The sequence below is a fragment of the Hippocampus comes genome, unplaced genomic scaffold, assembly GCF_001891065.2.
Source record: "Hippocampus comes isolate QL1 unplaced genomic scaffold, H_comes_QL1_v1.1 scaffold45, whole genome shotgun sequence".
In the NCBI taxonomy this organism is placed as follows: domain Eukaryota; kingdom Metazoa; phylum Chordata; class Actinopteri; order Syngnathiformes; family Syngnathidae; genus Hippocampus; species Hippocampus comes.
The window spans coordinates 4188808-4203600 of NW_017805783.1; the positions used below are offsets into that span (position 1 = coordinate 4188808).

The window sequence follows — 14793 nt, forward strand, 5'->3', positions numbered from 1 at the left end:
CAATAATAATAATAATAATAATAATAATAATAATAATAATAAATAACCCTGGACATTTGCTATGCAAAACAGAGTCCTCATTTTTGAAAAGTTCATTGGCTAATACCAAGAAAATAAATAGATTAAATGTTCAACCCTCAAATATTTTTTTCTCATAAAACAAAGAACAATTGAATTTGCAGCAAATATGTGCAGTAGGGCATCTGCGGAGATAAATGAATAAAACACATTCCATTCAATAAAATATAAGTGTAAGCTGTCTTTGCCATCTGGCCCACACTGTGACAGCTCTTCCTATCTTTTGAGGAGTAATGTAGGGTGGAGCAGCACACGATGGGAACTGGAGCACAAAGCCGTTTTTTTGTCAATGCTGGTGTTTCGTTTCGCATGACACGAGTACACTTTCATTTACATGTCCATTCAGGCTATGAAGATGTGATTTACAGCGTAATTACAACATTTGTAGCCCTTTTTTGTGAGTGCAGCCCCTTCAGACAGCGCCATGTTTGTGTACCAGCTGGTTACCAGGGAATGCCAGGAAGTGAACAGACAGCCGATTAACAAGCAAGTGGTTCCCTATTAACTTGGGGCAACATAACGCGCTTTGATGATCTCTGTTGTCCCTGAAGTGTTGCCTTCATTTGTATCAATAATGCTATGGTTCAAAATTCATCGGGTTGCCTCTGAGCTGGATTTGATCAAATGTTAAAGCTTGGTGGAATGGGACACGGGTCACGGCTTTTATTTCCCCCTTTTTGCACCAAAGATCAGTAGCAAAGAGCTGAGTGTGACATGCACTAATCATGCTCATAGAAAATGGGACCGCTTAAGACGCTGGAATTTCACGACTCATAAAAGATCAGACATCTTAGTGCCACTGCCTGAGTCGGTGTGACCCGGTAGTCGACAAGAGATGAGAATGCACTGCAGAAAAAAGCATTCAAAAACTGAGGGAACGAAAAGCAGGGTGAGGAAAAAAAAAAAAACAACCAAGAGATGAAAATAGATTCAACAGAGATGTGTTTAGCTTTTGTCAGGTGGGAAGATATTGCCAGTGTTGTTTGACTCTGTCGCTAACAATTAGCATGGTTCACAGGCAGAAGCCCTGAGGGGTGGGGAGGCAAATCCCAACAGTGAAGTGGCAGGTGGTGCTGTAGCATGGTGTGAAGATTGGCCTCCATTAACCCGTTGCTCAAAATAACACTAGAAAGTTTGAAAGGGCAAATAAACCACTTGATTTCAAACTTGAGTTACTTTTGGTCCAACTGATTTCTCCATTTTGTGCATGGTGAACACATCTCAGCTAAGATTGAATATTATCAAAAAATAAATGGTAAATTGCCAGGATCAATGCAAATATAAACCAGTTGCGAAATGTGACCTTGAACAATTCATGCACCCTATAACCTGATAACATGATAAGCCGTCCACTGTAGTAACCGCTGTCCCTCAAAGGGTTAAAAAAAATCGACTGAATAGACGTCGAGTAAACATACTCCAAAGCCAAGTCGGTTCTTACCTGCTCCTGGGGCTAGTAGCCAGCTGTACAGGTAACCAGCAGCCATGGAAAAATAAAGTACCAACGCCCTCTGGCTGTTGACGGTGTCCAAAATGTGCTCCACTGTTACTGGGGTGTAGGGATCGGAATCCTGTTGACCCGTCTGCCTTTCTACCAAAAGGTCAGCAAAAGCTCGTGTACGTCCTCGCTCTGCCACTGCCAGAGCCTCATCATGGTGGCCTGTAGTGCGCGGACATTGGTACTCAGAAAAAAATACATCGAAAACATTGCAGTCTTAAATTACTGACAGGAATTCAAAGTTGGGAGGAAACATACCTAGGCTCACAAGGACCCTTTGGAGAGCCTGGTAGCAAGAAGTTTGCAGGTCAAACAGGGAAAGTTTGTAGTCTGTGCTGTGCTGTGCTTCATGTCTGATGGTCTCGAATAGTGCAGATGCCCGGTAAAGCTGAAACAGCGATAGCAATAACTGTAATTCACATTCCATTGCATGAGCTATCAAATCACATGAACTAAAACTGGTTGTGAGTCACTGAGTGTGTTTTCACATTGGTGTGTAATTTACCCATGTTTTGATCAAGTTTCAGGGCTTACGACTTATCCAAGGTAAAATGAACTTTCGAGGTCCATTTTAAACTGAACATTTCTATACAAATATGAGCATACTAAAATGATGATATATCATTCAAAAAGATGGTAAGACTGCAGAGGGGCACAAAGATCTTTTTATCAGAATGATTTACTAGTTCCTAATTCAGACACTTTCAGCACTGCCAAGCTGCCAGAGGAATCATGAAATGTGGGAGGAGTAAGTTTCTGTCAACCATAACAGTGTGTTTATAAAAACATGTGAACTGATTAAAAAAAGTGTTCTTCCACTAGGTGGTAGCATCACACCTACCCGATCTGGCATGCACTCCAGCTGAATTTGTTGATGAATTGCCATGCAACTCAAGTGAGCATCTCCACAGTTCTGATTTGAATTGACAAGGAAGAGGGCAAACTATTATCTAGGCATTTAAGGTGAGCAGGATCCACACACTGCTTGGTATCCCCGTGATTACTAGATGAATTTATTTAGTGTCAAATGTTGTATTTAGAAGAGCAGAGAGATGATAGAAAGGCATTCTGCTGGGGACTATTGCACCTTGCCCAACAAAGCTGGCTAGGAGTGTCGATTCATTGAAGCCTTTATTGATTTCCTATTTCTGCGCCAATGGTCATGCTGGAGGATGACTGAGAGAGCTACAGAGCCACTCTCCAGGAGTCCCCACCGACACAAAGGCTTTTAAAGCACTCTTCTCACACTGCTTGATCACAGTCACACAAGACAAACAGCTGCAGTAAATAAAGGGTTGCAGCTCAAGGTGAAATCATTTGTATCAACAGTGTTTTAATTTGAGAGGGAGGGTGGAGGGATAGAGAGAGAGAGAGAGAGAGAGAGAGAGAGAGAGAGAGAGAGAGAGAGAGAGAGAGAGAGAGAGAGAGAGTTTCTTATTAGCACACATGCAAAGAATGTGCCTCATCTGGAATATCCCAAGGTCATGCTGCAAAGTCTCTCAGATGGAGTGGAGAGTAGAGATCAGTTGAGAATCTATTCGCTCTGCTGCGTTAGTGCGAGAAGAAGCTGTGATTCCCTTGGTGATTCTGCTGATATGGCTCTGGGCCGATGACTGCAGTGCTAGTTCCATTTTTAAGATTTTGCAGACACCACTTTAAAAGTGAAACTCATTTCTCAAAGCATCTCAGCTGCCAATTCCAGATGTGTTGTGTCTATGGTGAACTATCGGGCTGTGGTCCAGACAACAAGGACGCAAACCCAAAATGTCACCGACTCCAACGTGGCTATTTTGGACATGTGATGTAAATGTCAGTGACATACGGAATCAATGATGCGAGTTGGATGCACACGCTCTTCTTGTCATTTCTATAAAAGACCTCCTGCCCCCGGGAAACGTCCCTCTCAGACAAATTACATCAACGGTAAGCAAAATGTTTCATCTGCAGAAAAGCACTGAAATTTAAGTAACCGTCAATTTATTGATTTTCATTGCTCTTCTAACACATGGACGTCAAGTGGTTGTCAGAGTAGTATTGTTGTACTGATTAAAATGATCACAGGTTTATCCGGGTGTCACAGTGAGCAACAAGTCCACACCTATGATTTTACATATAGAGAGGATGAAGAATGTGAGGTCAAGTGCTTTCATTCTTCACATATGCAATATGAATATCAATTATAAGTGAGGGTCATGGGATTTACCGAGGTTAACACATTCAAGAACAATCACCGAATCCAAATTAGAAGACAACTTCGACTTGGAAACGTTATCCTTGCTGCTGCATACGGCAAAAATGATTGCATACGATGACTTTGCTCAACACCCTTTTTGAGGCCAATACAAAGCTATTCCAAATTTAAATCCATGTGCTAATTTACCTGATAGTGAAGAAGAAATCAGATCTGATGTGGCAATATATGGATGAGAGACATTTGATAGTATAGAGATTCCTGATTTCCATGGTTTCAGTTAATCGTTAGATTCATTTTCTTGCCGAACACCAAATATTTGTTTAAACCTTGAAGACTATTCAAATACAATGCATGGACATGACTCCAAGGCCATGTTCATGCTGCATGACTAGATCTGATCTTTTTATGTACTTGTTCACATTACAAAAAAAAAAGTGACTACTAATGTGAACATAACGTGTCCATGATATGACACACATGTGCACAAAGCACAACGTCGAGTTACAGACGCAAAAAAAAATGATATCACGTGGAACAAATGACCACTTTAGAGCTTCATGTTAAAAATAAGATGTCACGTGGAACAAATGACCACTTTAGAGCTTCATGTTTCAAGTGGGATTAAAAGAAAGTCAAACATAAAAGTGACACTGTTCCTCTAAATGACTTTGCACAGACAATTGTCAGTCATTGTCATTGTCGCTTTGGCCCATCTGTGCGGAATGCATAGTGGGCATTTGATGACATGCAGGTCGAATATGTGAGGATGAGCGCCTGTTCAAGCTGTGTTACTGGCTACTCCAGTTGTCGTTTTCTTCTCCAGAACATTCCAATTGCATTGCATTGTTGTAGTGGCCATGGCCAATGTTTGTGAAATGGTTCTGATTGATTTTGGATGATCTCTCAGCTTCACAACTGTTTATTTTCCATACACAGCTCTCTGGCTTTCATGATGATTAAAATAATATCTTCACAGGCTAAATTCAAGGATCTAAGTGAGCATACACACTCTGTGCAATTTACTCTATGAATAAACAATGTAATGGGACAGATGCATATTAAAATGCATGTTCATGTTCTAATATGTTTGCTTAAGAAATAAAAGAGTAGGTTCAAACAAAACTTGATATATTCAAAAATGTGTCATCCGATCCAGATGTGAATACCTGGAACTAGATGCTGCAATGTTGCAGTCATGTTCCAGATTTATCTTTTGATTTCAAACCCAACATTTTCAGTCAATAGTAAATATAATGGAATTGGTATTCATGGTACTACTTCTGTAAGAGGAAACACAAGTTATACTAATACTTTTGGAAGGGGGCATAATAGCATACATTTGTTTTGTTGTACTAGATTCTTTGAGGAAAAATCTGGCACGTATCCACAATTACAATCTAATTGGTTAGCAAAAGATGACAGTTTGTCCAATCATGTTGCACCTGCTTGTTGGATGAGTAAACTTGGGCAAAGCACTGTATCGACCAGGCTGTAGTTAAAGGTCACTTTTCAATTGTGAAGCAAACATGTGAAAGGAAATCTGTTGCTTGGACAATATTTGTTTTAGGTGGAAAAAAAAATCCTGATTGAATCAAGAACATGCATCCTCTTGTTACTAGCTCGCTTTGGTTTTGGAGAAAATTGAAAACAGTCACAGTGCAAGATGTAAAACACATCTTGGGACACATAAATGTGCATATTTTTAGATATGAGAAATAAGATTTGGACTAAACAGATTTTGAACATGAAAGCAGCTCAACAACATCCCCGTAACCACTTATGGAAAAAAAAATCAATAAAATAGAACTGTAGCATGTGGACAGACTGCAGGAAGAGATGTTAAATGTATATTTCATGCCTGGCAGGTGGGCAGTGGGTTTAACAGCGGAGTGTAGGTCTGATGCGTGTATGTGTGATGTGGGGCGCTCTGCCCACCTCCCGAGAACCCGCACAGAGGGAACGGCGGCAAGCAACAGCAGCGTGGCCACTCTAATGATTCTTTTTTTCATATTCCTTATAATCTTAATGTGTGAGGGGCGTAACATGTTAGCGTTCTCTCAGTGATTTCGGAACAATTGGCAGCTCCGTGTTTTGCCACATAAAAATTGACCCAGTTTTGGGGTCCAAAGCGCTTGTTTGAAATGCTACTGTATGATTAGCAGAGTCTAAGGTGCATGTGGTGGATAAGGGGATGATGGTTCAGATTCAGGGTAGTTGAAGGAATAACCATTCGTTAAATCACCTGATGTTGGGCTTCCTCCAGATTCCCACTGGCCCAAAGAGACAGCCCCAGACGATGGCGGATCTTTGCCTCCTCTTCACGCCGAGCTAACTGCTCTGCAAGCCGCAAGCCTGCCAGAGAGGGAAGGAAGCGTGAGAGGACAAGCGTCAGAGGAGGCAGGTCAAAATTATTCCGAACAGGCGTGCTCGTTCGAAAGAACAGATGTGAGCGTGGCGTGGCGCTGATGTTCGGCGCGTGAACAGGTTGAAATATTTGGCCTCGTTTCTAAGCTGCAACTCACAGTGGGACAAGAACGTTCAAAGGCACACATTGACAGAGGAAGGCTGTCCACCAATCAATGCAGAGGATCAACTGACTCAGCAAACACAAACACACACCTAATGCTTAAACAGCAAAGCACATCGCTTCATGATCACATCTACAAATGTTTACAAACCATCAATATCTAATAATGGACCCTGAGCAAAGTATACCGTTTTACAATTGGTGTTCCTCAAACATAATGTTTGATAAAAAAAAAACAAACAGCTAATACGAAGATTTAATCTATTAGGAAACAAACTATTTGACACTATCGCTATCTATGCTAGTACTGTAAAGTTAAAGACATCGTAATCCTCAGAATTTCCGACCGCCATTCATAGCAATCAACAGAGCAAAACAGTGGAACTCAAGCAAAACTTGTAATTTTGGAAGCTGTGGTCACACTTTTATTTATGAATGTCTTATAGCAGTTTATATTAGGTCTTAACTGATAAAAAAAAAAAAAAAAATCATCAGTGCCCATTTCGTACTCTTTTATAAGGACCCACTTATCGTAAAGCGGTACTATATGCATTTTGTTCGACTGCAAGAGCTCTTGAAGCTGACAGCCATCAGCGTACACGTAAATAAATGGAGTATGTGCGCAGCGTGCAAGGTGACTATGCGTAATCAGTAACTATGGCAAATCACCTGCAAGCCCGCAGTTTGCCTTTCACTTCCTGTGGCTCAAGCAGTGATGTGTATGTCACATCTTTGCATGTGTCCTTCGCCTGCCTGCCGGATACCTGGTTCTGCCCAGTTACTGAGGAGAAAATGCTCTCAAACAGAGAACAATGACGCCAGGTGGAAGGAGGTTTGCTGGGCCACACATCACACCAAGGTGTTAAATGCATGGCACACGGTCAGCAGAATGCAATAAGCTATTGCTTTTTGGGAAGTCACGTCAACGCACTTATAAGTGTATTCTTTCGGCTTGCTTATGCGATGGCATAGTCTAGACATGCTTTTGGTCAGAAATGGCAAAAAATGAGCCAAGCCACACTCGTACTGCGTTTTCCCGGCAATACTGGAAAACTGTCTGTGGCCGGAGAAGATAAGCCAAGAACAGAGAGCATGACCTGAAACTATTCCACAAACCTCACCAACACAGCACGTAACTGTAGACTTTATGGCTCCTCTACGGCCACGCTCGCCGGCAGCCTTTGAAGCCTGATTCAGTCCACCAACAATCCTCTACCCCCACTCCCCTTATCTTTCCACACAACCCCGACCGCCCTCATTCTCCTATGCATCAGCTGCGCTCTTCCTTCCCTCTACTGCCACTACTCATTTTCTCATCTCTGTGCCTCCCCTCTACCTGTTTCATCTCGAATGGGGCGGCAGTGCTCACAGGGCCTCGGCTGTTTAGGGCTCATTAAGCGCTGGAACAAGAGAAAGGAAACAGATCTAAATTATCCTCTTCATTCTCTGACAGGCTCACCCCTCATTCATCCCAACTGTAGCGCTGAGCCTTTCATCTGCCTCGACACACGCACGCACGCACGCACGCACGCGCACACGCACACGCACACACACAAGCACACACTGTTATAGTTATTTTATGATCAAGCCGGAATGTCAACCAACTCTGTTTTCTTTATTCTCCATTTGACAGGCAAATAATACATGTGAATCATGACTCATGCCCATCTCTGATTCGCCTCTCTGCCCGCCTGACATCTTTCTTTTCTCTTACTCCCAGTCTCTCTCTTTCCTTCCAAACGCTCTTGTTCCCTCTGTTCTCCTTCTCTGTATCACTCAGTGTCTGTCACTGTCACCAAGCAAGCCTTCGGTGCGCCCCGCAGGCACAGTCACGTTGCAGTGGCTGACACCAAGATGTGGCTGTGCCTGGCTACCCCTATTGAGCAACCACAGAACGTGTTAAAGGCGGCTTGACAGATGGATGAGAGAATCTCTGCAGCCCCCAAGGACCACACACATCCGCCTTTCGAAACAGCTTTTATGTGCAAATATCATTTCCAACTACATGGGAAACGGCCGTGGAATTTCATGCGAGCACAACAAATGCTAGAGGTACAATCAAGAACATGTGGGGGCAGCATTATTTCGTAGAATCGTGGTGCCCAATCTTTTTGCCACCAGGGACCAGTTCATGGTAAGATAGATTTTTCGTAACCTGGCGACCAATTCAGGGTGACCTCTGCCTACCGCTCGAAGACAGCTGGGACAGTTATGGCAGCTATGATTGTTTTTCGATCTATGTGTGCGGCCCAGTACCAAACGAACCAGTGCTTGGGGACCATGCTGAAGTTTGAATCGATAAACTTCAGTTTTAAATGTACAAGGACTACTCTTGACATTGTACATGCAGTAAACAATTACATGGCTGCTATGGCTATTATTTGGGTGAACTTAGGCTCCAGTTGTCTTTAAAATAAAAAAAAGTGCTATAGGGCCACATTACGGTTCGATTATGTGTTGCTCTATTAATGAAACATGGAAAGACTGTGCCACGACTCACTCCAGCCATGTCATTGACGTTGTTCCGCATCAGTTGCTGAGTCACTGTGGAAAAGCACAGGCGGTTGTCCTGAATGGATAATGTGTAAAAGACAAAGGCAGCCTAAAGCTGAACATTCTGTTGTTTCTGAAGCAGCTATGTTATGACATCTCTGTGTTGAAGAGGCTATAGATCCAAGGGGAACTGAGCCTGAAACGCAGATTGATGAATTCATTGCTTTAGAGTTATGTGTCCATTTTGTTCCTTAGATATAAGACACGAAAGATGAGACCAGGTGTTTTCCGAACATAACTCAAACGGTATGTTTTCGATTGACAAGACTGCAACAGTGAGTGAATACAGTATCAGGCACTGATTACACAAACTGACTTGGGACGTTACATTGTACAAACAGTGCTTGCTGTAGTTAATATTTTTTGCTTGTAATTGATATTTTTGGGGAAACTAACAAGTACATTGTAGTGCAGAACTTCAAACTAGCAATACTAGGATGTAAACAGACATATACACAACCCAGACTTTATGGTCAGGGTAGATTGGCCAGAAATAATTGGCTATCAAGTATAGTGAAGGCAGAGTTCGTTTCCACAGCCAGACTGAGGAACAATACGAGGACAGCATTGGGGGCACCAGGAGGACAGAGTGGAGATAGAACGGGCTGTCGCTTTTGTTTTCATTAAGTTTCAAAAAGCAGGGTCTCCGAGGGGCTATGGGGTTAGTAAGACCCAGATAATACAAATAATGCCGATTTCTGGCAGCTGGAGATGTAGTCTGGTTTCCTTGCATTCACTCCCTGCAGGGTGAGCTATGACTTGCCCCACATAGGAGCTGCAATTTTCTTGGATTCAAACAGGGCTTGGCCCATAAAACGGTGGGTGTGCCTGAGCAAGAGGTCTGTTAATAGTCATGTGCAAAGCTAGAGAAGCGGATATTTAGCGCACATAAATGGGGCACTACAACCTCTGCACTGACTGAGATAATCAATTTTTGAGAGGCCAAACTGGGGGTTTTCTTTTCATTATAATCTGACACGTGAAATGTGCCACAGTGGGAAAAGACTTTTTACCAACTCGCTGCAAAGAACTCTCTGTGGAAAGTACAGAGGTGGGTAGAACAATCGGCAGTAAACAGGAAAAAGGCTTTGGCACGCATCCACATAGGTTTGCACAGACACAAACGCTGGAATACCGATACGACAAGAGAGGCAGGGGCAGATGCATAAAACGCACCCTGAATCCCCCGTGCGCTCATAATCAGAAAAGCACAAACACACATATACAGCCACACAAACATGCACATCCTAATAAAAATGTAGCAAAGGCTTAGCAGCAAATAGGCTGTGAATTTCATATTCATGAATTCACAAAACTCTAAGCCCATCAGCTCAGGCAACAAAGGCAATGCTCAGTGCTGTTCTCGCTGCCTCACTCACCTTCCTGCAGGTACATGACAGCTTGTGAATAGTTCTGCAGTGCGTGGTGTGTTCTCCCCAGGCTGCCATAGGCTAGCGTCTTGGCAGCCAAGTCATTAGTCTGCGCTGCCACACTGAGATGCTGCTCTTGGAACACAACTGCCCTCTCGTAGTTTCCCAGAGACTCATATGTAAGGCCCAGGTTTCCATAGGCACGAGCCTGGCGCGTGGTGCTTCCAGCTTCCTCCGCAATCTCAAGGTCACTCTGGTGGCATCGCAGCGCTGTCTCATATTCTCCCATCGCTTGGTATACGGCTCCTAGACCACAGCTGGCATCGCCCTCCAGTAGTCGATCTTGGGTGTCGCGAGCAATGACCAGCTGACGCTCCAGACAAGAGATGGCCTGCTCATAATTGCCTAACTGGCTGTGCAGCGCGCCCAGTTCACCATAGGCCTGAGCCTTGACTCCACACTCTCCCAGCTCATGAGCCACCACGAGCCGCTTCTCAAAGCACACCAGCGACTGCTGGAGGTTTCCCATTGCCCTAAGGAGAGAAACAGAAAGTGTCAGAAAGACGCACGCACACACAAAAAGACCAAAAGGAAGGTGCAGATGCATACTATAAGAATGCAATACACAATAACATAGTATAGTGAAGACACTCAAGTGTATCAAATTATTTGTCGATAGAGTATTTTACTTTTGGGGACACTTGCATAACACAAAAAAAAAATGCAGTATTTGTAAACCTGGATATGAAATTAGGATTACCGTTGTGTGCCTATTTTCCCTCTAGATTGTGTTAAGTGTGTGTAGACAGAAGTGTATTTATCCCCTTCTAAACCTTTAGCTGGCTTCCACAGGCTTCAAACATTTACTGTGCTATCACAGTTTCAGGAATGTCAGCAATTGTTTAATGCCAGTTCAAAGGGTATGGGAAGGTATAAGAATTAAGATCTTCAGAGTCAATAATGTTGTGTTCTAAGTATTTGACAGAAGACTGGTGGAAGATGAGAGGGCTTTATGGGTGATGATTTTAAATTCCCTCTGAACTCGCGCATTCCTGATACCACCAAGTGTGATTGCAGAGGCGCTGACAACGCACTTGAAGAAAACAATCTGCCAGGTGAGAAAAAAAAACAGCAAGCATTTTTGCAAATATCCTTTCATTGTAGACTCCTTGGTTGTGAGCTTTGGCAGATAAAGGTTAAAAAAAGCACAGGTGTCATATTACTTGAAATCAGTGAGCTACGCGATGTCAAAACTTCTTAACTTACAGATAACATCAGCACCGGTGATGTTGCTGAGACAGCTGGCACTCGTCTAGCACAAAAGCTTTGCTTTCTAAAATAAATAATATCCAAACAATGAGTCCTATAATTCTTCAATATATTCAGTAAATACAATTATCTGCAGCGGAAACAACAACAAAAGCAGATACATACCTCAAAGGTATGTTTGCCCATTTTTTTGTTTGTTTTGTTCCAGAATATAATTTTGTGTTGCATTTTTCATGATTGCTGCACATTTGCAGAACCAGGGAGACCACATGAACATGTTTTTTCATGTTTTAACACGTGAGATATAAATTGGGTGTCCTTTTAACATATCTTGTGAGCGCAACTTATCAAGTCACACCTATACCTTGCAAATCTCGAGTAAATATAAAACACTGACTTATTCCAGGTTATGTACACATCCAGTTGTTTGATGATGTTCAACTAATTTATGAACTATATGGAAGCCTGATCCTGAACATGGAAAAAAAAATGTCCAAACCTTTTTTAATTGAAGCAGACTCACCTGTGTCCATTTCCCAAGCCTCTGTACGCCTTCTCCTGATCCTGCATACGGTTGAGACTCTGAGCTACTGCCAAATACTGGTCGTAGTACTTGATGGCTTCCTCAAAGTCACCGAGAGCCTCATAACAGTCTCCGAGGTTTCCGTAGGCCCTGCCCCTGTCCATGATGGCCTCATTACCACTCAGTTGCTGTAAAGTAGCAAGCTGTTGCTCCAGATACCCAATAGCTTCCTCCATCACGCCAACATTCATTTTTGTTATGCCCATATTTCCATACACCTGTGCCTCCACAACAGGATCCTTCAACCTCTGCCCCAGTTCCAACTGCTCTTCATAGCTCTTGAAGGCCATGGCGTACTTCCCCAAGGCCATGTAGACTGCTGCCAAGTGACCGTGAGCTTTGCACTCTCCAGACATGTCCACAAGTTCTTGGTAGACCTCCAGCTCTTGAGTGTGATAACCCAGAGCCTTGTCATATTTATGCACAAGCCTGTAAGTGGCCCCGAGGGCAGCATAGGCGCAGGCCTCCATCCTGCGCTCCTTTACCTGAAACCGGACAAAAAAAGAGCATATGAAAATTACACTGAAAGTATTTGCTGAATTATTTGACAATTTACAAAATGCGTCTCTATTTAATACCTGATGAGCTAAGGCCAACTGCTGCTCATAAAACTGAATGGCTCCAGCCACGTCTTTTTTACAGACAAATATGTCCCCCAGGTTGCCAAGAGCTCTAAAGCGAGCTTGTGAATTATTCAAGGACTGAGCAAGCGACAGCAGGTATTTCTGACACTCCTCTGCCTTCGCAAAGTCCCCCAGGGCCTTGAAGGCCAAACCCAGATTACAGTATGCCTTGGCTTGACTTAGTTTGTCATGAAGATCCTTGGCCAAAGCGAGGTCCTGCTCGTAGTATTTGACAGCATCCTGGAAGTTGCCTAAGCAGTAGTGGGCATAGCCCAAATTGTGACAAACTTTTCCTTCACTTTCCATGTCTTGGAGGTCGGGGGACAAGCGCAGGTACTGCTCATAATAGGGCACGGCCTGAGGGAATTCGCCACGAGAGCAGTGAAAGTTGCCAAGGTTACCCAGGGCTCGCGCCTCACTCTGTACGTCTCGGAGCTCGCGAGCGATGTTGAGATGGTTCTGGTAATGCTGCAAAGCCCGATCATGGGCTCCCAAAGATTGGTACGCTACAGCCAAATTTCCATGAGTGGATGCCTGTGAGGCCCGGTCATTGACCTCCATGGAGATCTGCAGCTCCTGGCGGTGGTAGCGAACAGCATGGTCAAAGACTCCGAGGGCATTGTAGGCATTGCCCATGTTTCCATAAGCCCTCCCATGTGCGGCATAGTCGTTGAGCTCCTGAGCAATGGCCAGATGTGTTTTGTGGAGTTTAAGTGCAGTTTCATAGTCTCCTTTCATTTGGTGAATAATGCCTGTGAAGAGAGAATATTAAGTTTAAAGACTCCAAAGGGGTAAAATTACAGTAGAGAAAATGCAAGTGCCTTGTCAGGAAGGACAAAACAAGCCATTTGGTTGTAAAATATGCTCTCTGTGCCATCTGGTCTCTGCTTACGCTTCACCCTTACGTACAATTATAGCCATTATAAATGTAGTACAATCAAAAGCTGCCTTTTGTGTCTTTACAGTATTGTTTTTATCCATTTATTTTGTTTAAATTAAAGGCTTTTTCGCAGGAGTTTGAGATGATTCTGGCAAAGAATAACATAAGAGTGGATGAAGTTGATGAAAAGCTTAGCAAACAACTTTCATTTTAGATAAATATGAAAAAAAATAATAATCGAGAAGCCGGTGCTGCATGCATTATCTCTGATAAAATATGATCCTATGAAAAATAACAGCCATCTGCCGCAAACACACATAACCAAACACGTGCACACATTCCCCCGGAGATCCACTAGCCGATGCACAACATCATTCTCACAGGATTGTAAAAACACATTACAGCATATCTAATGAACCTGGGCTCCTTTTCGACTTGCCTTCCATTGTCATTGTCAACCAGAATTGAGTGAGAGTACAATAAAACATAGCACTAGTAGAAGTGAAACTATTCAAGGAGAAACTCTAAACTCTCCAGGAAAGAGAAGACACCTGCACAACAAATATTTTTGGGCCAGCACATTGTTTGATCATGGCTGTGCTGTATCAGCACTGTGATCAGCTGAGAGGCAACAAGAGTACGAGGGAGTACAGCCACCAACTGGATATCAGAGATCAAAATCATTTGGAAACATGGAGGGGGGCCGCGGTGGTGTGACGAACGATGGAAAAGGGCTCAGCAGTTGGTGGTGACGAGGGAAGTACCACTGGGATTAGCTTGTGTGTTTTCACATTTATTTCATCATAACCCGGCCACATGGAGGACCTCAACACATGGTACACAAACACCCCCTTGTTTGATGTTTTGCAATTTGCAATTAAATATGTAAATATGTTAAACATGTTTGGGAGTTGGAAATTAAAGTTAATAGTAAGGTTTTAACAAAAGTTGTACAATAGTACAGTGTGCCAATATATATATATATATATATATATATATATATATATATATATATATTAGGGTGGTCCACATTTTCATGGCAAAAAAAAAGTTTGTCGGATTCGTCGGGCCGGGTCGGAATTCTTGTCGATACTATGGTACAAGGTTCTGTGCAAAATTTCATTCCGATCTGATGATATTTTCCTGTCCCGCAAAGCGGCCAAAGTTTCCACCATAACAACTGGTCTCAATAGGGTGAACATGTGTATTTTAACCGTG

General features: G+C 43.0%; 1 protein-coding gene across 3 annotated transcripts in view; it reads right to left on the reverse strand.

The window, feature by feature from the left end:
- LOC109525017 (tetratricopeptide repeat protein 28) overlaps positions 1-14793 on the reverse strand; it is a 185100-nt gene that overhangs the window by 12465 nt on the left and 157842 nt on the right. For all 3 annotated transcript variants that reach the window (XM_019885235.1, XM_019885236.1, XM_019885237.1), the window contains 6 exons: positions 12651-13447; positions 12013-12557; positions 10230-10753; positions 6013-6122; positions 1835-1964; positions 1520-1738 (listed from right to left, as the gene is read on the reverse strand). In XM_019885235.1, coding sequence (XP_019740794.1) covers positions 1520-1738; positions 1835-1964; positions 6013-6122; positions 10230-10753; positions 12013-12557; positions 12651-13447 — 2325 coding nt within the window. The remainder of the gene's footprint in view (positions 1-1519; positions 1739-1834; positions 1965-6012; positions 6123-10229; positions 10754-12012; positions 12558-12650; positions 13448-14793) is intronic.